Source organism: Drosophila sulfurigaster, chromosome 3 (genome assembly GCF_023558435.1).
Source record: "Drosophila sulfurigaster albostrigata strain 15112-1811.04 chromosome 3, ASM2355843v2, whole genome shotgun sequence".
In the NCBI taxonomy this organism is placed as follows: Eukaryota; Metazoa; Arthropoda; class Insecta; order Diptera; family Drosophilidae; genus Drosophila; species Drosophila sulfurigaster.
In genome coordinates this window covers 34,240,421-34,266,621 of record NC_084883.1, presented here as the reverse complement: position 1 = coordinate 34,266,621, position 26,201 = coordinate 34,240,421, and the positions used below count along the sequence as shown (strand labels likewise).

The 26,201-nt window shown below is 38.8% G+C and overlaps 1 protein-coding gene and 1 long non-coding RNA gene across 4 annotated transcripts; one reads left to right on the top strand and one right to left on the bottom strand.

Annotated features, from left to right (window-relative positions):
- The first annotated feature begins 6,924 nt into the window (after positions 1-6,924).
- Positions 6,925-26,201, top strand: LOC133842646 (somatostatin receptor type 5). Its single transcript, XM_062275839.1, has 2 exons — positions 6,925-7,521; positions 23,161-26,201. The coding sequence occupies exon 2, from the start codon at positions 23,444-23,446 to the stop codon at positions 25,145-25,147; it is 1,704 nt and encodes a 567-aa protein (XP_062131823.1). The 5' UTR covers positions 6,925-7,521; positions 23,161-23,443; the 3' UTR covers positions 25,148-26,201.
- On the bottom strand, positions 10,773-15,522 carry LOC133842647 (uncharacterized). Of its 3 annotated transcripts, none has more exons than XR_009894417.1 (3): positions 15,173-15,522; positions 11,698-12,540; positions 10,773-11,334 (listed from the first exon to the last, which is right to left on the bottom strand). It is a non-coding gene; the product is annotated as an uncharacterized LOC133842647 (long non-coding RNA). The 3 variants fall into 3 exon arrangements; XR_009894418.1 differs by lacking the exons at positions 10,773-11,334; positions 11,698-12,540 and adding exons at positions 13,643-14,026; positions 14,114-14,677; XR_009894416.1 differs by lacking the exons at positions 10,773-11,334; positions 11,698-12,540 and adding an exon at positions 13,643-14,677.

The window sequence follows — 26,201 nt, the reverse complement described above, 5'->3', positions numbered from 1 at the left end:
GCAGTTGCAGTTTCAGTTGCAGTCGCATTGCCACCTAGTTCGATTCGTATTATTTGCGCTTGACTTCAATTGCGACGGCGACTGCGACGACCGTAAAAATGTGTTGCAGGTGGCAAGTGATGAGGGTGTGAGTGTGTGTGGCACACACAGACAAAAAGACGCTTTCGATTGAAGCATTGGTAATTGCAATTTTGTGCGCTCACGTTTGCCCCTTGGTCATGACTTTATTTACACTTGAACTTAAAATTGTCGCACGCACAACCACTTTAGCGTTTACTTGCAACAAGTTTATAAGTGTGTGCCTCTTGTGATTATATTTTTATTTGTTTTGTATTCTTATTCAATTAAATTTCAAATATAAAAGATTAGATTAGAAATTATTTCAAGAATTTTTGGTAATTTAAGCATTTAACTATTTCAATTATTGAATTTAAGGTATATTTTTTATTTTTCTATTATATTTATCAAATTGAATCATATCATATATGTATTGTTGGTTATATAGAATAACTTTTGATTATTTATTGGATAATTGGTAATATGTGTTAAAGTTCGTTTATTTATTTACAAGTAAATTATTATACAGAATAATATAATAACTAAAAGAAAGGGAGTGCTAGCAACTAAGGCCATCGACTCAAGTGTGTTAAAGTTCATTTTGATTAACTTAAGAAATACTGTTTCCTGACGACTGATTTCGTTATGACTGCTGCTTCTGTTTACCTTTGACGACCTATGATCTACTTCACATGTCTGTTGTTCCACTTCATGACGACTGATGATGCCGATAGCTTAGTGCTGATCGACTTGCTAATGACAACTAATACCGATAGGGTCTATCCACTCCACCTCCACCTCCGTTACATAAATGTAATGAATTGAATAATTATCATTGTTATCATAAGAAAACAAGATTATAATGACTTATGTAAATTACGTATACGTAATCGTAGTGAACTCAATGGACGATTTTACATTTAAAAAAAAAATTAACTTTTACTTGATCCGCATAGTTTTTAATATATTATGCTGCTCCTTGCAATCCCTCTTTTGTTGTTCACTTTGTGCTCGGTCAAACGTTTTGTAATCGCTCACTTCACTTCAATAGTTAAAAATTGAAGTTTAATGCGAGCATTGGGAAATATTGGAAGTGCGATTTCGTAGTTCGCGGGTGGTGAGAAATGGCATTAAAGCGGCAGCAGCTGAGCATCGCATAAATATTATACTTTGTATTTAGATAAATTTGTATTTTTTTGGGAGCAAGCGCTCGCGTTTGGGGTGAAATGCCTAATCACACTTTTAGCCTTTTTGGTCGCTGGCAATATATATCAACGAGATGGATGTTATTTGATGATCCCAAACTGTTGAGAAAGGGAACGAAGCATCCTTTGAGCTCTTCACATCAATTACGTTGAATGTTTTTGTGGCTCCACAGCCACACACCAAACAAAAAAACACAAAAACAGAAATGGAGAAAAGGGGAAAAGGGGAACCAGCTGTGGCGTCTGTTGCCGACCCTGTTCACAATTGAACAAATGCGAGTTCGAGCATTGAAAACTCTCGAGTCAAGGGGAATTCGGAATGTCCAAGAGATGGAAACGGGCGAAAAGGAGGAATAGGGAAAGGGGAAAACGTCGGCCAACAAATTCGCGCCATGTGAGCTTGGGCTTGTGGCTCGCGTTGGTTTTTTTCATGCTCGCTGATTTCATTTCCAGCAAATCGTTTTCTCATTCGTTTTTTGCGTTTTTTTGTATATTTTTTTTATTTCTCATTTTACGGCGCGTTGCTCGTTGGTCAAAAGAAGTTGGCCAAGCATATAAATTAAATGACGGTCGAGCGTCGAGTGTTGAGTGTTGAGTGTTGAGCGATTGAAATTAGGCTATCTAAAAATTGAGTTCAAATGCAATGCGCTATTTCTATTGCATACCTTGCGGCGCCTTTGTCGTTTTTCCTGCGCTCCGCTTTGGGAGCAAATTTGTGAAATGTTTTGTCCCAGACTCGACCACATTCCATACAGCGCAGCGCTTTCCTGTGTATTCTGTTGTGCATTCCCTTGACTTGGCTTCGCTTGTGCCACATTTTCAGCTACATAAATAACATTTAAAGCAGCCAAAGTACGAATACGCTTGGCTCATATATCAGGAGGTTGCAGTAGGTCCATTGGAATGCTGTAATGCATCGCAGTCTGTGCTTAAATTATGGCAGGCATTTGGCCAAGTTGTTCAATGAACTGCCGCACGAAACAAAGAGATTTAGCTTAGCACACAAAAGGAGTGCCTAAACCGAGAAGAATGCACGCAGTGAACAGAGCAAAGCAGCTCAAAGTATGTTTAACTCATTTGAATAAGGTAAATGTAAGGTCGTGTTTAACTCATTTGAATATGGCAAAAATTAAAGCTGCTCTTTAAAACAAGCAAGGGAATCGTGCCAATTAGCTGTCAACACAATTGTCGCCCTCCAGTGGCATATTAAAACTACATAAAGTATCCCAAAATAGCATTTAGTGTGTCATGTGTGTGTGTGTGTGACAATTTAATGCATGCCAAATTGTGCTATCAACAGTTGTCACAGACTTTGAAAGAAGCAAAAGGGGGAGTCTGTAGGCTGTGGGGTCTGCGGCGGCAGCGGTGGCGACGCCGTGTTGAGCGTGCTGAGAGCCCAAGCGTGGTGACCTCGGCACGTGTAGTGTCAGGTAAAACGAAAACGAGAGCAGAGCAGAAAAAAAAACAGAAATTGTTGGCCAAGTCTTTGGTTGGCTGGCACGCTGCGATACGCTGCTGACCTGGACGTGGACGTGGATGTGGATGTGGCAGGTGTGCTGTGTCAATCTTTGGGATGCCATGCAAGAGTTGCTGTCTGTCAGCCATCGCCATCGCCGTCGCCGACGACGACGACGAATGTCAACAAGAGCATACATCAGCGAGTTGTCGTCATTGTCATTAGAGTTGCTGTCAAAGCCGCATGCACATATTGGAAATTGGGTAGCCGGTAACCAAGGGGAGTCAAGCTAACATTCCTCTAGTCTATCTCTCTCGCTTCGGTATGTGTGCAGTTATGCAAATGATGTGCAAGTCGTGGGCAAGCTTCAAAGGGTTTGTCAGTCAAGAAATGGCTAACATAGCGAATGCCGATGCCAATGCCCAAGTAACATAGAGTGTGGGAACAATAAGCGAAAACCTGTTCGTAGTTGCTGAGTTAATGCATGGTTGGCTGGCAGCAATGCAAGCTAGCGGAAATTGTTTAACAAAAGCAGGAAATGTTACACACACACACTCAATTACACAGACACGCTGCACGACTTCAATCCACTTTCCACTCCTCCCTCTCGAAGCAAGTATAACATTACGTATACGCAGCGTATTTTGCCCGCTTTAGTTGCGGCATGTGTTGACAACACTTTGCAATTGGGTTAATTGTACATTCGCTCGCTTTGACTCGTTAGTGGAGTACATGTGTGTGTGTTACAGCATTTTAAATGTGGGTCATTGGGTTGAATGTCGAGCGGGTTGTTTAGCTGCCGTTCAAAATGAGCATTTAAATGCGTCAATTTGCTAGCTCAATTCACATTCACCATCAAAGTCAACTAGACACAATATTGCCGCTTGCTACTCGCTGTTTCTCCACTCGTTTCTCGTTACTAGTCACACGTTACTCGTCACTCGTTACTAGTCACTCGTTACTCGTCATTCATTACTAGTCACTCGTTACTAGTCACAAGTTACTAGTCACCCGTTACTCGTCATTCATTACAAGTCACTCGTTACTAGTCACTAGTTAGTGGTCACTCGTTACTAGTCGCTTGTCAATAGTCACTCGATACTCGTTGCTTGTTACTCGTCACTTGTTTATGCTCTGGCGAACACAAACTATCTCAGCGCTCGCACGTGTTGGCATCATTTGCTGCTTATGCACCACTTGACAGCTCCTCCCCAGCTTTCTCCCCATAAATATGCAAATATATTACGTGATTTCTTTTAGAGATTTGCTCATAATGCAAACAACTAGTCGAATGCTCGAAGCGTTTGAATTGAGCTAACAAAAACTATACAAATGGGTTAAGCAGAGACTGAATACGCTCCACATTTCCACCCCTGTTGATTTATGATATTGCAACTTAATGTCACAGTATTAACCCCATGGGTCATGTGAGTGCTTTTTCCCTCCAGCGAGAAAAGAGATTCTCCGTCTCAATTGTGGGCCAAAATAAACAATTATGTTGCTGCATAAGGCATTTACTTAACCTGTTTTAATGTTTATGCCTCGCAATTAAATGTTAATTAGCACGTTGTTGCATTTTATGTTCGAATCATAATTAAAATTCATTTAATGAGGCCGCAAATTTGCATAGTTAATGGCAACGTCAATGCCACGCCCTCTGGCCACGACGCTGCTGATAAATGCTGAATCAAAGCCCAGCGCACAAAAAAAAAAAAACCTGAAAAAAGTGGGAAAAATCAACGACGGAAGTCATTTAAAACACATTTCATCGCCTGATTTTGCACAAAGTTGCTGTGTATTTTAAGTGTAGCGGGGAATGAAGTTGAAGGCGGGATTTTAGGGGTAAGGGGCAAGAGAAAGGCCAGTGGCATATGCGGCATGCAATTTGCATTAAGCGTACATGAAACAAAATGGCGTGTAATTTAAAATGAATTAATGAACCAAGCAATTTATAAAAGGAACAAAAAAAAAAAACGTATAACCTAAAGACGCCGTGTGCCGATGGCCGATTCGCGATAAGCGAACAGAAGTGAAGGCGGGTGGGAAATTGTAAATTTGACACGTAAATGAAAATGAAAATGACCAGCAAATGACAGGAAGGAAGGAAATTGCACTTAAGTCGCGATTTCATCGATTGAGGACAGCTGCTAATGAGCTCAAGAGTTAGACGACGAAGTTAACTCAACACAGAGTCACATATATACATCGACTATATGTGTTACTCGTATGTAGACTGACCTCGCTTTAAGAGCCAGTATTTTCTTTTTATTAGAAGCTAACTCCATTTTTATTGGCCTTAGGTCAGCATTTATGGCAGCACTCTGAAGTCGCCACGGTGCGTATGAGCAATCTGAAGCGGTGGCTTTAAAATTTGATGGCTGCACCATAAAATTTGCTGGCACTGTGATTCTGAACAGCCATTTCAGATGCTCTACTAAACTATTAATTTACGCATGGCAGCAAGTGAAGTGACAAAAAGAGAGTGGAAAAGGAACCGGGAAATGTTTGCTGAGGCTGCGGGTGCGGCTGCGGCTGGCTGCAACTTTTTAACGCATCAACTTAATGTGCTTCAGCTAATTTGGTTTTTATTAAGAGTCTTCGCCTCGTCACTCTCAACACATGCCACACGCACTTTGCCTCCTCTTAGAGGAAGACGAGCAGGCCTCAAGTGTCGTGTCTGAGCACTGACAGCAGCAGCAAGCAAGCAAGCAACAGCGGCGTACAGTTTATTATGCTGTAAATATTGTAAATAAAAAAAAAACACGAGACAAGAGAGAGCAGAGCACGACTTACAACATACTCTGTAGCCAGCCAAAGGCAGTGTTTCGAATTTAATTAAAAATATGTTTGATTCAATTAAGCATGGCAATTCCTGCTGAGATTACAGCTGCATTTCCTTCTTAACCCACAGATTAAACAGAGCATTAACAATTCGCCTTGCACTCCGCAGGATATGCAGTATGGCTGCCGCTGCTGCTGTTGTGGCATATCCTTACTGTCTGCCAGCCTGCTGCCTGCTGCCTGCTGTTTTTTAATGCAGTTTCCTTTTCCTGGCACCGTTCGCAATACGCTTAAAAATGTTAACAGCGCTTAAATAAAAAAGACAGCATGTTGATGGCGATGGGCGAAGCCAATGTGGCTTTAAAAATTAACAGCATTAATAAACAGTGAAATATTTGTGCGGCCGCAGAGGCAAAACCTTTATTTATATTTGCCACACTTTATTTATAGAAGAGCACAGAGAAAAAACAAAGCGAAGGAAAGAATGAGAAACACACACAAATTAAATAATTTAATGAAGACTAATTAGATTTCTCTACTGCGCCATCAAATTACGAGAGCCACTCATCATTGCATTTGCCAATAATAATATTAAGCATACGCCACCAAATTGGCTTATGGCTAATTATTTATTTACATAGACAGCACACACACACATACAGAGAGAGATATAGACACACCCACACACCTGTGGGCAATGGATAAAGGCAAAGAGCATTGCGTTTTGACGTCACAAATGTATTTAAGAATCCATTGACACATTCATAAATCGATGGCTGATTTATTATCAATAATTGCTTTTGATTGCTTTTCTTTTTCTATTCGCAGAAGATGCACCCATAAACAAAAAAGCAAACAAAGCACGCGAAACAACGCAAAGAACGTGAACAAGAGCGCATAATTTGTTTATAAACAAATGCGCAGCCGACATAAAAGCAAAAACTGCGGCCAACATCAGACAGACACACACCGTATCCACACAAAGCAATTGCTAATTGCTAATGGCTCGATTTGGCATTTAAAAAACAATTACAATAATATTAAATAATAAATATAGTACGCACGTTCAAACATACCATAGACAAAAGCACTTTCAACATGCATAACACTAACAGACGCCGGCCACCCACATGCCCAGCAACAAGAGCAACAACAACAACTGCTAACAGCCACTGTTAAGAGCGTGTTAACAGCGCTGGAAGCCGACTCCGAAAGGAGCAACGCGTTGCTGCTTCGGTTTCGTAACAGAGAGCCGACAGACAACGCAACCGTCTCGCTCTCGCGTGCCGAACAGCTGTTTGGCGTGGGCCTGGCAGAGCATCATCATTAACATTATCATCATTAACAGAGAAACAGCAACAGCAACAGCAGCAGCAGCAGCAGCGCGTGCACACGCAGATGATGTTAATATGCCAGCGGCTTCTTTAGCGGCTTCAGTTGTTGCCTGTCAACAAAGCGAGGCGCACGTGTGCACGAAAGCCAACGCTTGGCAAAAAACTTGCGTTACTCCAACACACCAAGAAAACAGAGTGAAGAACAGACGCGTAAAGTTCTTATTTGAATACCGAAAACAGAAACGCCAACGAATAACAATCAGTGGAAAAATTATGATTTTTGATGTGTGCGCGCATTCATAACAAATAAATAAATAATAGAAGATCAAATGATGTGGAAATTGTGGGGAAAATTTACTAAGGCAAGTGAAATTCCCCGAAACTGTCGAGTGACAACAAGATAAATGCTAATGCTCACAATTCACTTGAATAAAAAGAGGAAAAAAAACAGGCACATCATCGTCATCATTATTTGATTTAAGAAACAATATTTTAAATTCGAAGCAACAACTGTGTGTGTTTTTTGCTGCCCGGGGCTCATGACAAAAGTAAAACATAAAAATCTGAAATATTTATAAACGACAACAAAACGAATATCTTGTTAGATTCCCAGCAACGACAAACAAAGAACAAACAACAGTCAGACAGACGGCAGGATTGGAGTGTGGAAAGTGAAGGAAAGTTCGAGGTAAATATTTATTATATCCACAATACAATAAATCAGCTTTAACATGAACTCACAACTGCAGAGAGTGCGTAAAAAACACACACACTAAACTTATAACAAAAAAATAAATATAAAAAAAGTGTCAAATTTATGCGAAGCGGTAAAACGAAACTGCCGGAAATTTATATGGCTTATAAGGCGGAGAAACGGGGGAACAAAACTTACAGGACACAAAAACCTTAAGCACTCTCTGTTCTTCTTCAAGGATCTTTGTTTGCCTTTGTAATTCTATGCCAATTGTGTGCGTCTGCAAATAAACTCGATTTATTCATACTTTTTGCGAATTCGTTTTTAATTGCACAGTAAACAGGATATAGAACCCTTTTAAGCTAATTTGGTTGTTATGACAAGAAGATGAAGAAAACAGTTCTATTTATAGCGTCTGACAGTTTATGAATAGATTTTGATATTTATGAAACAAATAAGAAAATGAGTTTTCTATCAGTCTCCGTAGCAAAAATGTTACTAAATATTGGGAAAAGGGGAAATTTAAATACAATTTAAATTTAAAAACAAAAATCAAATTAAGGTTGAGTTTCTTTATTTTCTATTTAAAACCTGAAATTGGTTAAACCAATGAAAATTAACAAAATGAAATTAACTAAAATAAAAATCAAGAATCAAGAATGAATATAATGTTGTTCAAAGTGTATTATTTTTATTTACTGCAGCTTTGATTTTTATAACATTTTTGTATTCATTTAGCTTAAAGTCGGTTAATTGAATCATCATCATTTTTATCTATAAAGCGATTCATTTAAAAATCTTTGAAAACACATTATAATTTCGTTAATGTTGTACTAAAAAATTATCTTTATAGTTCCCATTTTCATGAGCTTTAAATTCGATTGGAAATAAAATGGGTCTCTTAATTGCGCCTAAAAACTATGTATTTTTCGGAGCAATAAATTGGACGATAAAGCATATCATTTAAATATCTTTCATAGCATACTAGTATTATTTAAATGTTACACTAAAAACTACTTTTATTGTTCCCAGATTAATGAGGTTTAAAGACTATTATTCAGATAAATAATTGCGCTGTAAAACCAATCATATAAATATTTCTGATAGCATGTGAATATTACTTTAATGTTACACGACCTTTATAGTTTCCAATTCCATGAGCTTTAAATTCAAATAAAAACATTAAGTATGCCACTAAATTATGATATTCGATTATTATATGTGAAGTGTGTAGTAAAGTGAAGCAAAAATATAAAAAACGCTTACGAAATAAGCTAAAGCACAAGGCAGCCAGCTCAAGGCCACACACAGTTTTCATTGTGAGGAAGCTCAAAGGTTGCGTTGTTCGCTGTGTGCCAAGACGTTGATTCAATGCATTTGTGTGTTCTCTGCCAGGAAACTCATATCCCCTATGACGTGAAAATTTTGACAGTTTACATATGGGGAAATTTGTCAAAAGTGCTGAAGCAAGGGATGAGAAAGCATTCTAAAAAAAACAAAAAACAAATGCCCCTTCCGTTTCCGTTGCCAGCTGTCAAATAAAAAGTGCTGCATACTTTTCGGGGCAGCCAAAGCAAAGTATTAAAGAGAGCGAAGCCACAAAAGGGCATTGAAACATGAAATAGCAGTTAAATTAATAAACAGATCTAGAGTATGAGGAACAGAGAGTAAAGGGAAGAACTCAACACGATGAGTTAAATAGTAAAATAGTAAATTAGAGAAATGGAGAAGTTGTTGCCTGGGGTTTGCCAGACACACAACCCTGCCGCAAACTCAATGCAGATAATTAAATGTAATTACATAATGTGTTTGTATTTGTATTTGTGGCTGTAGCTGTGGCCCATTGTCTGCCCCTCAATGGGTGTCTGTATGTGTGTGTGTGTGAACTTGGCTTTGGTTGTGTGCGCAATGGCGTGCTTATCACCCACAACAGCAAATTTCCAACATCAACTACATACAACGAAATTCATATTTCACAAAATGTGCGCAGCGAAATACTCTACAACAATAATTACAAGTGTTCACAGACTCATTGAGAATAAAATATAAAAAAAAAGCTGTTAACTACAATCATCGTAACTCTATATTCTGTGTCAGTTGATAGTTTATGCGTTTTGCATAATTATCAAATCGGTGCAAACTGAATGATTACTCTTTCCACTGTTTGACAAAGTAATTAAATTACAACAGCGCACAATCACACATTCTGTATCACAGTATGTGTGTGTGTGTGTGTGTGGATGAGGACATAATGTGGCCTAATGTCTGATAAAAGCTATAATGATGACGTGCCGTCGATGGCCCCCAAAAACCCCGATAGGCGGCATTCGCCTGGTAGCGGCAAAGTCAATAAAATGTAATTAAATCGACATTGTTATCAGCAACACACACACACACACATACACACAGTCACCCACTTATGTGTACACATGTTTAGTTTTAGCCAAAAACTATTATTGCATTATTTTCAATATAAAGTTTCTAGCATTTTTGGCAAAAAGACATTCCGTCAATCGCCTCATAATATGTTAGTTATTGATCTCCATCAACATATAGAATTTTGCAATATATTTCACAACAGCATAAAAAAGTTTACCATGCGAAAAGGCAAATAATGAGCTCAAAGCTGCGTATAACAAGAAACTTTTTAATAAAACTTGACAGGACGGCAACAAAATAAAAAACAAGCAAGCATCTCTCTTCTTCTTCTTCATCGTCAATACATATAAAGGTAATTCATGGCAAGAACGGAAAATCGACGAAACTAAAAAACTAATTTATGCGCACAATGCTCGCTATCCACCCACTTGAAGGCAGCACTGTAGCAACGTTCGATGAGGCTGGCTGGCCAACTTGGCGTGAAGCCCGGCTCGGGCCTGCCAACTAGTTTCGAGGATGGCGGTAAAGTTTGCAATTCAAACGAGAGCAGCTCATTTCCATTTACCTTCTTCTTCGCTTTTTGTTTTGCTCTTTTTGTTCGAATCTTTAGCCACACTTCAGCAACTGCTGCTCTTTTCTTTTTTTTGCTTTTGTTTTGTTGTGTGTATTTGATTAACAATTTTCCATTGCGGCCCTCGAAAGTTGGCTATTGACATTACCAAACGACTGACGAAGAAAATGGAAACCCTTCAATTTTCAGTCGAACCCAGCGGATTTTAATTGAAATTTCAAACCCAAAAAAAGGTGGTTAAAAAGGATTGGCTAAGTGCTTTGGCTAAGCACGTAAATTAAAACGCTTTTTCTTAAAGGTAATTTTATAATTTAGGTCAAATATCAATATCTTCTCAACTTAACTTGAATTACCATTATTTAAAGACAGAATCGAGAGCAATTGCAATTCAGCAAATTGCACAATTCGGTGTACAAATAAACCTTTTGCCCACAGTCATCCTCAGTTCATCAAGAGTCAGTCAGGCATCGACAGTCCAAACGTATCTTGCAGTTCACTCTTGTCTGGCCATGTGGAGTGCAGTTTTGTGGAAGTTTCATTACAAAATTGCCATCTGCATGAAAAGCAATACACTCGCATGTCCCCTCTAAATGGAAAAAATCAAATTTCTGGCTTTAACTTGACTATCTGAGAGTTACTCTCAGCTTCATTGGGTGAATATTGTAGCAGTTTTTGGGTAACCTGTTTTTGCCTAAAAAGGCCAACATTGAAAGCCATTCACTTAGCGGCAACCATCGATATTTCAATTATGTTTAGAGGCGAGCATTTTACGGTGGGTTTGTTTTTAGAACGTCACTCAATGCGTCTGTTGTGGCAAAAGCTGCCATGTCATGGACGTGATGCCTGTCATGCGGTTCCTAGGGAAATGAGCCTTAATTGTGGCCAAACAACGACTGCATAAAATTTAGTGCTAAAGTGAGCTTTAAGTTTGGGAAAGTACCTTGGATTTTGACTTAATTTAAATATACTATATGGACTAGTAAGAAATTAAAATAGTATTGTAATACTTATGTAGTATATACTAAGCGAAAATATAAAAATATGTCGTTCAAAATATACCATAGAATACAAAATATGCCTACGGGTATTGTAGTATTACAGTATGTACTAAACGAAAACATAATAATACTTAAGGCATTATGTTGTATATTTATGTGCGACTTCATTCAAAATATACCATTAAATATAAAAAATGCCGGGTATAAAAAAAAGAAACTCACTTTGATCTTAATTTTAGAATTCTTTCAAATATCAGGCATACAAAATCATTAGAAATTATAATTGAATGTGTTTAATTAGTCATCCAAAATTCAATAAAAATTTTTTTTTCATTTTCCGATTTTTAATTTCGCTAATTTTGACTGATTTTCTATGTCATCTCAGTCTGAGAACTTGTGCTAATATTTTTCTTTAATTGCTCGCAATTTTTTTGTTTAGAAAAGTCGTTGAACTTGTGAAAATATTTATCGATGTGTCGTACACATTTGCTTGAATCAACAAAAAAATTTGTTGAGCGATAAACAAAAGAAATTCGATTTGATGAAACATTTCGTATATCTTCAAACACAATCCGCTGATCCTTTATTGGCAAAGAAGTTAAAGTCTGGGACTTGTGAAACTGTTCATCGATGTGAATGGCGAGTGATTTACATTGACACTTTGCTTTGGGACAAAGTTGCGTCCAGTCAACTGCCTTCCCCAGCTCCCAAGCCCAAACTCCACGCCGCCCATCAAAAGTCCAGGCCGTATACGAGGCAAATGCAACAAGTGTTTGGCTCGTAGAAAATTTATCGATGGCAAAACTTGCCTTCAAAGTGAATTACGACAAGTTTGTCGTTGAGCTCGCCTCTTGGCACACGACGTTGTTGCAAGGTTTTACTTTTTATTGCCACAGCGTGGCAAGAACAAATAACCGTATGGCGAGTCATCGGCCCAGGCCGGACAAGGCAACATGCCCTGGGTTGTAACAAGTACAGGGAGAGGAGAGGATATTCGAGTAAGATAAATGTCTGGGGAAGTTGGCAAGCAGAAAGGAAGATGGGAATTCTTGGCGAAGCATGAACCTGAAAAACAAAAATGCTAAATGAAAGCAGCAAAAAGCGTAGTCTGAGTAAATTTAATTGCTCAGTCGTCTGACTAATTGAAAAGTTGCAAGTTTCAGCGCGACGCGAAAATAGAATAAACTTCGTCGCCAAAAGAAATTCAAGACGAAAGTTATTTGTCAACGAGTTGAGCGTGGGACAAGAGCATAAATAAAACGACCATGTATAACTAAGGAAATTATATTAAGTATATCGTACCGCAAGAAAAAACTAATAAGTAGCAACGATAAAGTCATCAAGAGCGGCGACAGGAAACACATAAAAACTGGCATATTGATTTCTAAGCCGGACTTAAGATGTTCTTTGCACGGCGGATGGTTTCATTGCCGATGTTTATGAGAGAGACAAGCCTATCAATTTTATTGGCATTCATAGTTCATGTTTCACTTATGCTTCATGTGGCAATCGGAGCTCGTAAATTGGCCAAGTTAGTTGAGCCGCAGTTAGGCACGTTTCGCAATGTTCGAAAAAGTTACAATGTTTCCATGTCACAATTTCAATGATCTGCATATCTGACAGCCGACTGACTACATTTTCCATTTCTAGTTCAAAATACTTTTTCAGCGCCATTTTTGCGTGGCTTTTACGATACTTTTGGCCTTCAGCTCGTGTAGTGATGCGATTTATGTGGACAACGTCCATTTATCGCGCCATCATCTGCTGCCATATACAATATATTCTGTTTTTTTTTTATGTGCAAGATGAAGTTACTGCCCCTCTGGCCAGTTGGCACTTGCCAAAGATGTCCTTTCAGCCATAACAATAAATATAAGTCAGATATACGAACATATATATTTTACTGCCCAGCGACGTAGAGTCGTATTTTGAGCAGTAAGTCGATGCGAAGGCCATCAACTTTATCACTCTTCAAGCATTTGCATTCGCGCACACATTTCATTTCATTTGAGTCCCATTTGCCCACGCAAAAAAGGGTGCAATAACTTTTTAAACGTGAGTTACGGCCACAGTACGAGGTATTTGAGATTTGATGTCGTGAAAGTACAGCTGACTTTATTTTATATAATTTCTTTGAAACACCATTTTATAGTAAACTAATGTAGTCATTAGAACTTGCATAATATATTTTGAGAAGTTATAGAATATCTTATTTGATAGAGTAATATTGTATGTTATCTAGAAATGAAATTTGTCACACAGGGTATTTTGCAGTCGTGTTCTCTCAAGCTTGTGACCCACTCTTTACACCTACGCTTTTTGCCATCATTTTTCCCAGCTTTGCATTCTGTTTTCCGATGAATTTGTGATTTGTCAATTAATAACCGTCGTAAGCTGAGCATTTTCCGGTATTCCAGCAATTATATTTTCGATTCGATGCCAACATTCGCCCAAAAATGTGTTCGGCATTGTATAATTTATGTATTTTCAGTCCATCATCCATAATTGATCCACGCTAAAATATGCGACCATGCGGACAATTGAGATGCCACTGCGAAGGGAGAGAAGAGTGCAGAGACATGGACTGTCTTCATGGTCAGGTCATGATTTATAAATAATTAAATATTTATTTTCGCACGTTGTAATGACGTTGGCAGCCTGGATGTCAGCGTTTGGCATTTGCCCAGCTCATATGCTCATTAATATTAATAAGACGCCATCGGAAAGAACCAACGAACGAACAAGCGACAGAACAACACATGGCCCGGTGGTTGTCTCCAGCTCTAGCTGTTGAATCTCAACAGGTGTTTGTGTTTATGTTGTGCCCAGCCACATGCCACATGCCACACGTGTCGACTGTGTGTGTCCTTGTGTGTGGTAATCAAGTCAAGTGCCACACACACAGAGTGCTTGAGCTTTGAAAGTTTCCTTTTACTTTATGTCTGGAGTTCTTAGCGATTGTTGTCGCTTTCGTTTAGCCTAGAATCCAATTTCCATTATCCAATTTTGATGCTGTCAGGCGCGCATAAATACGACGTCCCGATCCCTCATGCTTTGTTATGCAAATCTCGGCAGCAAAAAAAAAAAGATACAGTATCAATCTCCTACTTAGCCAAGCCAAAGTCCATTTACTTCCCCCGCTTCTTTTTCTTGTAGGGGACATCTTTTATGGCCCCAAGAGCGAGTGCCGTCGTTTTATGGCCTAAAACATTATAACTCATATACTTCTTGGAATTTTTAGCTGCTTTTCGAGAGCTGGTCCCCAAAGCAAAAAAGAACAAAAAGAATATCTTCACACACACAAAAAAAAAACACAAAGAAAATTTATCTCAACGCCCCTTTAAACTGTTTTAAATGCCCCATCAGCTATGCTCGCTAAAAATTATTTTGCACAAATTTGAAACACAAGATGAACCAGAACAAAGTGGCATAATTGCCCAGCCCAAGGACTCATGCATGAGTCCAACAAATGAGATGTATTATTCTTATGTAAAATGTGCACAAGCAACAACAAACAATCACTAAGATGGCCTGGCAAATGCTACAGGCCGCCCTCGAGACTTTTGCATTTTTCACTGGGCCACACACACTATACTATATACCATACATTTATCCATATCCATATCAAGTTCTGCGCTTACATTCACAAAAAAGCGCTTTGTTTACTTTAAATATTCCATACAACAAACATACATACACTTACTACCAAAAGTACGTGTATACTCGTACGTATATTTATTTCGCTCCCTTTGGCGCTTCTTGTGAATGTCTCACTCCGCAATTTTCTGTTATCACAGGTGAACGACGACCGCGAAGGTGACGGTAAAACATTTTCAGCGACAAAAAAAAAACTTTACAAAATAAAAATACAAAATAAAAACAAGAATAAAAACGAATTCACTTGTGTATAATTTGGAGCGACAAAAAATGAGCGCGATTTTAAAGTTCGACTACATCAAATACACTAACTACAAGGCAAGTGAAGTTGCCAATTTCATTTTATGAAAATATTTTTCTTAATTTGTCTTAGCATAATGTTCAAATAGATTTTTTTTCTCTTTGAAAACGCCTAACATTGACACTTTCTGTTGAACAAGTAACATTATACAACAGAGTATTTTTTATTATCAATAATTTGGTCACACTTAAGAGTGTTTTAATTAAGAATCTATCTTTTACGTTTTATTTTTGTTTTCCGACTGTGTACTTGAATAATTACAATATAATACGAGGGTTTACTAATTTATCAAAGGGCTTAATTTAAATAATTGTAGTTTCAGCTTTTTACCGATAATTGTTGTTCATATTGTAAACCATCACAACTATATTTAAAGAATTTAATAACTTATCTAGTTATACATAATTCAAAAAGATTTATAAAGAGACTTTGACAAAACTGGTAAAGGGCAAGAAAGCCTAAGGTTTAAGAGTAAATCTACTGTTCATAGCAATATTAAATATAAATGGTGTCATATCACTTTAAAAATCCCACCAACAATTTGGCAGAGAATTAAGAAAACCATTTCACACGATAACAGAGAACAAAATTTGTTGCACACCGTTTAAAAGTTGGCTTTTTGGTCTGAATTTTTATTTTTCTGCTTTCTGGCGCGTGTCTCTCGATGGTTGCAGAGGTGAGCGCACTTTTTTATCTATATAATTTGATTTATGACACTCGCAGCCACAGACAACGGCCACAGTGCAAAGGCAACAACAGTATCGAATCGCTATATATATTGTGGAGGCGTCAACGAGGGGCGTATACGCGGGTCGACTGCTCAGAGCTCAGAGTTCACTTTAAGTTATCTCTCTATGAATATCCATTAAAGATGATGAGCCACGCGCGCTTTCAACAGCGCTTAATGTTAGCGTCAACGACGTGTCACGCCCAGAACACACACACACACACACAGTCATAGACATAGACAGAGTCACGCCTCCCATCCAGCATTTAAACAATAAATTAATTTGGGCCACAGAGCCGCAACTGGAATCAGTGTCTAGACAAAGGCCTTGGCGAGGCCAACTAGAGAGCGAAAACGAGAGACGAGCTTTTGCCACAGGAGCACGCGCGTGTTGAGTTTAAAGAGCCAGCCAAGAGAATACTCTAACGCTCTCGAAACTCGTCTCAAGGTTCCCATCACAGGAGCAGGATTCATCCGCAAGGCGCAGCACTCGAGGCATATTTACTTTTGGGTTTCTGTGTGCTTTTTTTTTGTATTTTTTTGTTGAGGGGATTTTAATATTCATTTTCATTTGCATGTTGTTTTTTGGTCTCTGTAACGCAACGCTGCGCAGAATGTTTTATGTTGCATAAACAAAGGGAAATTATTCAAATGCCACAATATGTTGCACAGAGTGTGAACATGCGGAACACGCTTCAAAACGACCATGTCATAATTATGCTGAGATTAACTCATTGAATAATGCGACCTTATGCCGACGTATTCCTTGCACAATTTACCAGTTAAATTGCAAAAGTTAAACATTACAACAGCAGATTAGCAAGTAAATCAATATAATTATTGTTCAAATCAGTCCCAAGGGAGCGAGAGAGAAGAGTGGGAAATGGAAATATATGATGTATGCTGATAGCAGGCAAATCCCATTTGGCATTACGACAGTCTAAACGCCCATTGGGGACTCAGCGCTTCTGCTGTTGAACTGGAAGTGACTTTTGTCAGTTTACCAATTAAATTAGTTGACATAAGCCGCTTAGGGCATTGCTCTGCCCAACACACAAACAAACAAACTAACTAAAATCAAAAGCAAAGGCAAAACTCAAAACTAAAACTAAATTTTAATTAAACAGAGTGTGTGTGCAAAAACTTATTATGAAACCAAATCACGATGAATCACAGCAGACAATCAGTCGACTACTAGATGCACATGTTTGATATGAATAAAGTATTAAATCAATGCAAGCTTTAAACTCAAATTCCTGCACACTTAATTGGCATTCTGGAAGTTTTTGTCTTTATTTATTTATTTGTTTGATTTTGAGATTATGCGACGTAGTTTCGATCAATATTGAGCTTAGATTAAATACAATTTTATAGAGTCTCAAGATTCTTAAGCTATTGTATGGTCCATCTTATTGTTTAATACTTTAATTGTTATTCGGCTTTGATTAAATATTATTTTCTAAAGCAATGAGTGAAATTCTTGTCTTTTATTTATACTTTACACAAAAGTATCTATCAATATTGATATTCTATTCACAATTCCAACAATATAGTCATGTTATTCAAAACTTTATTCACTCCCCATAAGGTTAATCTAGAGCAGCATATGCAGTTAATGATACTTATTAAAATTATGAATGAATTATAAAGCTCCTGTATTCAAATTCAACTCGAATTGAAAGCTTGCCTCAAAAGTAGCCAAATATTAATGTAGGAGAGTAGCAAGATTTGTAAGCAGGAGACCAAGCAAGAGGTGTGCAGGACTTCAATTGCAAGTCAAACAGCTAACGACTTATTAAGGTGTGTGCTTACCCACACACACACACACGTTCACATGGACACACACGGAGTCTCACGCATACATGCACACATTACAATTAGAGGTCTGACAACACACATGCTGGTCAATATGTAGTCATTACCTTCTCTCAGCCTCTCTAATAACCATGTGGCCTTGTTGTTTCTCTCTCTCTCACTCACTCTCTCTCTGTCTCTCTTGCATCTTCTGTGTTGTCCCTTTCATTTGACTTGGCTTAGACGTCAGTGAAGCGTTTTATGGCCTTTGTGGCATGGCCCCGTCAATGGCAACATGTGTAGCAATTGATTGCTAACCCTGTTTACTGGCCACCACTCCGTACTCTGATAACTGGCAACTGGCAACTGACAACTGGCTGTGTCATGGTCAGGCCTTTTAGGTTTGTGCTTCGCTATCACCCCGGTCTTGATTATCTGTCCGGCTAATCAAGCTAGGTAGATAGCCAACCCAACAGTGGCTGACAGTGCTTTGTGTGCGGCAGTTATGATGCGGCTTTAACCATCCAGTAATTGCACAGCTAGTGATTAGAACGGGACTAATTGAGGGCAGCTTCCCGTGCCATTATTTCACTTTCCATTTCTCATTGCTCTTGTCCCAAAATGCCATTAATCGCAGCTGTCGACCCAGTTATGCCAAAAAGGCCACATTCTCTATAAAGCACAATATATAATTTCTGGCAACTCATGTTGTTTATCTAACCGGGGATTACAACAATTAATTCATTAGAGCTTAACTCACTCAGCGTGGAATACTCTGCACCTCCTCCTCTTTTCTCTTGCCTCTATGGGGGCAGAATTTTGTGCCTTGACCTACAAACTCTTGTGACCCTGGCGCGTGGCAAATAAGTCAATGTCCTGAAAACTATTACTTGTCTACAGAGTTTACAATCTTAATAAAGTTGAAAGATTTTGGTTTTGGTTTCAATCATTTTATTTTGAAGTACAAACAAGCTTAATTTTAATTTCAATTTATTATAATTTTAAGACAAGTTTCGTTGATCATATTATTCTTACAATTATTATTTAATTAACAAAACAATTTTCTAAACTAAACTAAATGAATTAATTATTTTGATTTTCAACGGTTGCAAAATTATGTTTTAGCGTGTGACGCAGCAGATCGTAATGTCTGGTAAATTTCAAAGGGCAATATGCACACTGAAGTTGAAGTTCTCCTGAGTGAACACGTAGATGATTCTGAAAGCTTTTGTCATATATAAAATACTTTAAGCAATATGGACATTTAAGTCGTTGTTCATTAATATTGTGGTTACTTATGTGCTTAGTCAGTTCACGTTTGCTATTGAAGGCATCTTTACAAATTTTACATTTATGCGATGTCGATGCCTCTGCGTTTAACTTTCTGAGACTTGGCATAATGAGATCATTGCTGACTCGTTCAAGTGCAGTTTGTGGATTCTTTTTCTTCTTCTTGGCTTCAGGTGCAATTTCACTGTCATTCGCTCTTTTCAGGCTTGATTTGCTTTGAGATTTGCTGTCTTTCGTTTGTGCTGCAGTTTCGGTCTCTTTCACCTTTGTCGTGCTCAAATTTGGTTCGCTTTCTTTGGTGCTTTCGTTTACTTTGGGTTCGCTATCATTCATTACGGTTTTATCTTTGGTTTGTGATTTAATCTGATTCGTATTTATATTTGCTGTGCCTTGGGATGCGATCTCCTTCGTTCCAATATTCGGTTCGCTCTCCTTCGCACTCATATTTGCAATGCTTTGGGGTGAGATCTTCGCACTTACATTTGGTTTACTTTCTTTGGGGGTTCCGTTTGCTTCGGTTTTTGATCCTCTCTCATATACTGCACTCATATTTGCAATGCTTTGGGGTGAGATCTTCGCACCTACATTTGGTTTGCTTTCTTTGGGGGTTCCGTTTGCTTCGGTTTTTGATTCTCTCTCATTTACTGTTGCTTTTTGTTTGCTTTGTGATTTACGCTTTTTCGTATTTATATTTGATTTGCTATTGGGTACGATCTTCTTCGCAGTGACCTTTGGTGCGTTCTTCTCTACGCCTATATCTGACGTGCTTTGGAGCTCGATCAACTTCGCACCAATATTTGGTTCGTTTTTCTCCGCACTTATATTGGTTGCGCTTTGGGGCAAGATCTTCTTCGCGCTGATATTTGGTTCGCTATCCCTCGGGCTCTCATTTGTTTGAATTTTAGGGGTGATCTTTTCTGCACCAAAATTTGGTTCGCACTCCTTCCCACTTGTATTTGTTGTGCTTTCGGGAGCTAACTTTTTGGCACACATATTTGGTTCGCTCTCCTTCCCACTTATATTTGTTGTGATTTGTGGTGCGATGTTCTTCTCACTGACATTTAGTTCGCTCTCCTTTGCGCTTATACCTTTTTTGGTTTGGGGTGAGATCTTCTTCACACTGATATTTGGTTCGCTCTCCTTCGTACTCAAATTTGCTTGACTTTTGGGTGCAACCTTCTTCGAACAGACATTTGGTTCCATCTCCATCGAGCCTGTATTTGATGTGCTGTGTGGTGCGATCTTTTTCGTACAGACTTTTGATTCCCTCTTCTTAGCGCTTACATTTTTTTTACTTGGGAGTGAGATTTTCTTCGCACTTACATTTGGTTCGATCTCTTTCGTACTCACATTTGTTTGGCTTTTGGGTGCGATCTTTTCCGCACCAATATTTGGTTCGTTTTCCTCTGCACTCATATTTGTTGCGCTTTGGGGCAAGATTTTCGCATTTGCTTTGCTATCCTTTGTACTCATATTTGTTTGGATTTTAGGTGCGATCTTTTCCACACCAACATTTGGTTCGATATCATTTGCACTTATATGTGTTGTGCTTTTGGGTGCGTTCTTCTTCAGATTGAGATTTGGTTCGTTCTCCTTCGAAGTTATATTTGCTTGGCCTTTGGGTGCAACCTTCTTCGAACTGACATTTGGTTCCATCTCCTTCGTGATTGTATTTGATGTGCTGTGGGGTACGACCTTTTTCGTACAGACATTTGATTCGCTCTTCTTTCCATTTACATTTGCTTTACTTGGGGGTGAGATTTTCTTCGCACTTGCATTTGGTTCGCTCTCCTTCGAAATTTTGGGTGCGATCTTCTTCACACCAACATTTGGTTGGCTTTTTTCCGCACTTATATTTGTTGTGATATGTGGTGCGATGTTATTGTGACTCACATTTGGTTCGCTCTCCTTCATACGCATATTTATTTGGTTTTTGGGTGTGATCATCCTCACATTAATATTTGATTCGCTCTCCTTCGCACTTATATTTGTTGTTGTTTGGGGTACGAAATTCTTTCCAGTGACATTTATTTCGCTATCCTTCATACTCATATTTAGTTGGCTTTTGAGTATGATCTTCTTCGCATGATTTGGTTGGTTCTCATTCGCACTTGTATTAGTTGTTTTTTGGGGTGCTATTTTCATAGCACAGACTGTGGGTTCACTCACAATCGCACTTATATTTGATGTGCATTGGGTTGCGATGTTCTTCGCACTAACGCTTGGTTCGCACTCTTTCGATTTTACGTTAGTTTTGCTTTTTTCTGCACTCTCTTGTACGCTCTGATCTTCGCACAAAAGATCTCTTCTCTCTTGCTTTACAATACTTGTGATTAGATCCCAATCTTCTGTGGCAAGGCTATTAATAATGTCGTCAATATCTTTTCCCTTTTTCTCCACATTCTTCTCGAAGTTTCTTTTAAATCGATGGGCAGCTCGGACATCTGAAATGCAATTTATGCACATATTTTGCAACCAGTTTTTATTTTCTGCCTTAAAGTTGAAGCACTGTCTAATTATATTTTGCAGAGACGGTTGCTCTTTGAAAACATTTACTAAGTCGGCCGAATAGCTCTTGCAAATACTACAAACTTCATCCATTGCGCTCGTTGTGTAATCACGTCAAAGACTGAATTTAGAATGTTGTGCAACCACCTATTTATACTTCAATTCTTGATCCTCTCCGAGAAGAGAGTGCGATTTTGCTCATGCAGGTAATAAATTTGGGTTGTCTTTAGTGACCATCTGTTTTCTAAAAGGTTCGCAGGTACTCCTTTGCGGTACTTTATATTGGGATAACCAGGTCAGCTCCGAATTAAGTCATTATATCTGTCCTTTAGTTTATTGCCTGCTTTCCAATCCCACGTTTACCTTGGTCATAATTTTTGTAAAATTTGGAAAAAAATCGAATTGGTCAAAAAGGTTTTTTAAAAAATTTCAAGATAATATTCTTTAAAAATATTGTTAAATTAAAGTAAGTCCTAATAAGAGATTATACTAAAATTATATATTATTATATTTCACTCTCATAAACTGCTTCAATGATCATTTTAATTTAAGAGCTTTAATTATTTTATATTTACATTGCTGTCGCTCGTAGAATAATGTGTAAACATGATTGCCAACTTTTGTTTCCCTTGCAACAAAAAGCTTAGACATTTTTCAATTTGTAGTTTCAACAATGAAAATCCTATTTATTTACTGCCGGAAAACAAGCAGCAATTTATTCGCTTCAAACTAAATATAATATCAACTCATATATACTACAAGTTGATTGCATTGTTTTCTAGCAAGTCTGCTTATTGGGTGCGTTTACAGTGGCATTGATGGCAAAGATGGAAACTATCAAGAGTTGCAGTAAATAATGCTCTTTTGTGCTTAAGTTAAGAAATAATGCAGAAAAAGTGATAGAAAACTGTACTCGAAAGTATTTGGTGGAAATATTTATGTTGTATTGAAATGAAGTAAAAATTCTAAAAGGTGCCTTAAATATTTCTACAGCGTAAAAGAATATTTTCCGTAGCTTTAAATACTCGTTATTAAATTCAAAACCAAGCTGAATCGATTGCTGAAATAATGTTTTGAAAGCTGCATAATAAATTGAAAATCACAATTTTCAACAACTATTCTAGCATAAAAGTAAATATGAGCTTATAATAAACGATGCCCAGAGGCAATTTTAAAAGCTAGAATGAGCTCGCTGGCCATATAAATCTCAGTGGAAAATCCACTGAATATTGAATAACAATTTTCGGCTAAGGCTCAGAGAGAGAGAGAGAGAGAGAGAGAGAGAGGGCGAGGCTAAACTAACGCAGTTGTGTAATAGAATAAGTACTAAGCATTATGCGGTTACATGGTAATAATCATAATAATAATGTCCTTTTTTCCTATTTCGTCTGCTTTTATATAATTTTAGAGGCTGGAATTATGTGATGGCGGCAGGCAGCTGTGTCATCATCAACGGGCCCACGCATCAAGTATGGAAAGCATATCAAAATATTTGAATTTGAACAGAAGGCAGCTGAACTGATGGGCGTTGCCCGGGATTGAAAATTAGTCAAGCGAGCGAGCATAGCGACAGCAATAGCAACAACAACAACTGGGAGAGAGAGAGAGAGTAAAGCAGAGGGAAGCAACAGCGAGAAGAACAACGAACAGGAGCAGCAGTAGTAGGAGCAACAACAAGCCGCACAACAAACATGAAAGGCTACTCGAAACCAAATGGTGCCGCTAACCGCAACTGCCACATGGACCATGTCCATGGCGGCTGTGGCATCCTGTTATTTGTGCTGACAGCCCTGACACTAACGAGCTTAATAACGCCCACAGAGCAGTTGACAGCGACGCCAGCAGCGACGCCAACAAATGCGACAGCAACAGAAATTGCAATGCAGCCGAGCAGCAAATCCAACAGCAGCAGCAGCAGCTCAATATTGGAGCACTCCGAGTACTATAAGCACATGAATGCGAATCTCTCGACTGCCGACAGCAACAACAACAACAACTACAACAATGGAGTTGGCTTCGTATTTCCGCCCGAGTTTAATGGCACGCTACCCGTGGGCTTTGGCGGTGAGCTGCCCAATGGCAGCGGACCCTACAATGGGTCGCGTGGGGATTGCGCCGATGATTGGAACTTTGGTGTACTGCTGGTCACCATGATACTCTATGCGCTCGTCTGCATTGTCGGACTGTTTGGCAACACGCTCGTCATCTATGTGGTGTTGCGCTTCTCCAAGATGCAGACGGTCACAAATATCTATATACTCAATCTGGCGATTGCCGATGAATGCTTTCTGATTGGCATTCCCTTTGTGATCTACACCATGCATGCGGGCAACTGGGCATTTGGCACTTATATGTGCAAGGCTTACTTAGTGAGCACTTCGGTGACACAGTTCACTTCATCGATCTTTCTGCTGATCATGTCTGCTGATCGTTATATTGCCGTCTGTCATCCAATTTCATCGCCACGCTATCGCACACCGTTTGTCTCAAAGCTGGTCTCTGCGGTGGCTTGGATGACGTCGGTGCTGCTGATGCTGCCCGTGATACTCTTTGCCAACTCCGTGGAGACGAAGCCCGGTCACATGTCGTGCAACATTGAGTGGCCGGAGTTGTTCAACATGCAGTCCGATTCGGCATTCATATTGTATTCCTTGATACTCGGCTTTGCCACGCCGCTGATCTTCATCCTGACGTTCTACTGTCTGGTTATACGTAAGCTGCACACAGTGGGACCGAAGCACAAGAGCAAGGAGAAGAAGCGTTCGCATCGCAAGGTTACGAAGTTAGTGCTCACTGTGATCACGGTGTACATATTGTGCTGGCTGCCACATTGGGTGCTGCAGGTGGCGTTGATTAACTCGACGCACAGTTGCGCCTCCAAGCTGCAGGTTGTTGTGTTTCTCGCCTGCGGCTGTTTGGCGTACTCCAATTCGGCCATGAATCCGATACTCTATGCCTTTCTCAGCGACAACTTCAAGAAGAGCTTCATGAAGGCGTGCACTTGTGCCGCTCGCAACGATGTCAATGCCCAGCTGCAGCTGGAGAACAGTTTCTTCCCGAAGTTCGGCAAGGGACGGCAATCGGAGCGACTAATTGGACCCAACAATGCTAATGGCAACAATGGCAATGGCAAGAACAACAAGAAGAAGACACTGGCTGGTGGTCGAAATAACAATGCCCCAATGACCACAACCACAACGACAACAACAACGGCTGGCACCGATGTCATTACCTCGATACAGCCAACAACACTTGCCACTTGCCCCTGCCCCACTCAAGTGGCGACACCGAATGCCGCAACCGCCGCCGCTGCCCTCATTGTCGTCAATGCCGAGGCAACAGCAGCAACAGCAGCCAACAACTGTAAGCCTCCTGTGCTGCACACGGATTTATAAGACCTGGCTGCTGCTCCTGGGGTGCCGCTCGAGACGGTTGTGTTTATAGCGAGGAGATGAGAGATGCGAGTGGAGGTCCAACTGGACTTTGAAACTGAGCTGATGAGGCCATCGGAATGCTTGTTATAAGTATGGCATTTGATATTTATTGATATGTATATGAGTGTGTGTTGTGTCTGTGTGTCGGTGTCTGCATCTGTTTCTCCTTTCCCTCCCCCACTCTTCATGTGTATAACGAATAGGTGAATGAAGCCAAAGATATAATCTTAGAGTATTGCGAAAGGAAGTTTGGCCAAAGATTTAAACCAAAGAAAGACTTTGACAGCACACTCAATTTCCCGAAAAGAAACAAAACAAAATAAACACAAGTCAATGAGAATTCAAAAATTCCAGCAGAAATATAAATATAATTCCACTGGAAGCAAAACAGAATAACCAAAAACAAAGAATATTGTAATTAAATGCATCACATTAACGAATTAAATTCCAATGTGATTATTGTATTAGAAAGGAAGGGAATTCACAACCAAATAACACACAAACATTTATACATAAAAATAGAAAAACAAAAACTCAACTATTCATTAACTTTGTTTATAATGTGTAAGCATTTAAATAGTATTGCATATTGCTAACGATAATATTCGAATAAAATTAATTACTAATTTAAATAAAGAAACAAACAAAGAACCACATTAAAATATCCAATACAAAACCAATGTTCGAAGCCAGTTTAAATGTCCCTCTACAACTTAAGAGTACTTACAACAATAAAACCAAACAAGAAATATGAAAACTAAGATACACTACAAACGATTTAATGTTGCCATTTGAATATTTATGTACGTGTGCTATTTGTATTTTTGAACGTAAACTAAGCTTATTAATATTCTCGTAGTTGTAAACATTTCAGAACATCTTAATAATAGTCCGAAAAAAAAAACAAGTTACAGGAATGCAGTAAAATATTTTCAAATATTTAAGTGTCATTTCGAGTGGCAGCAAAAGTTGTTTGCCTCTTAAAACTTAAAACTCTAATATAAGTGAAATCTAA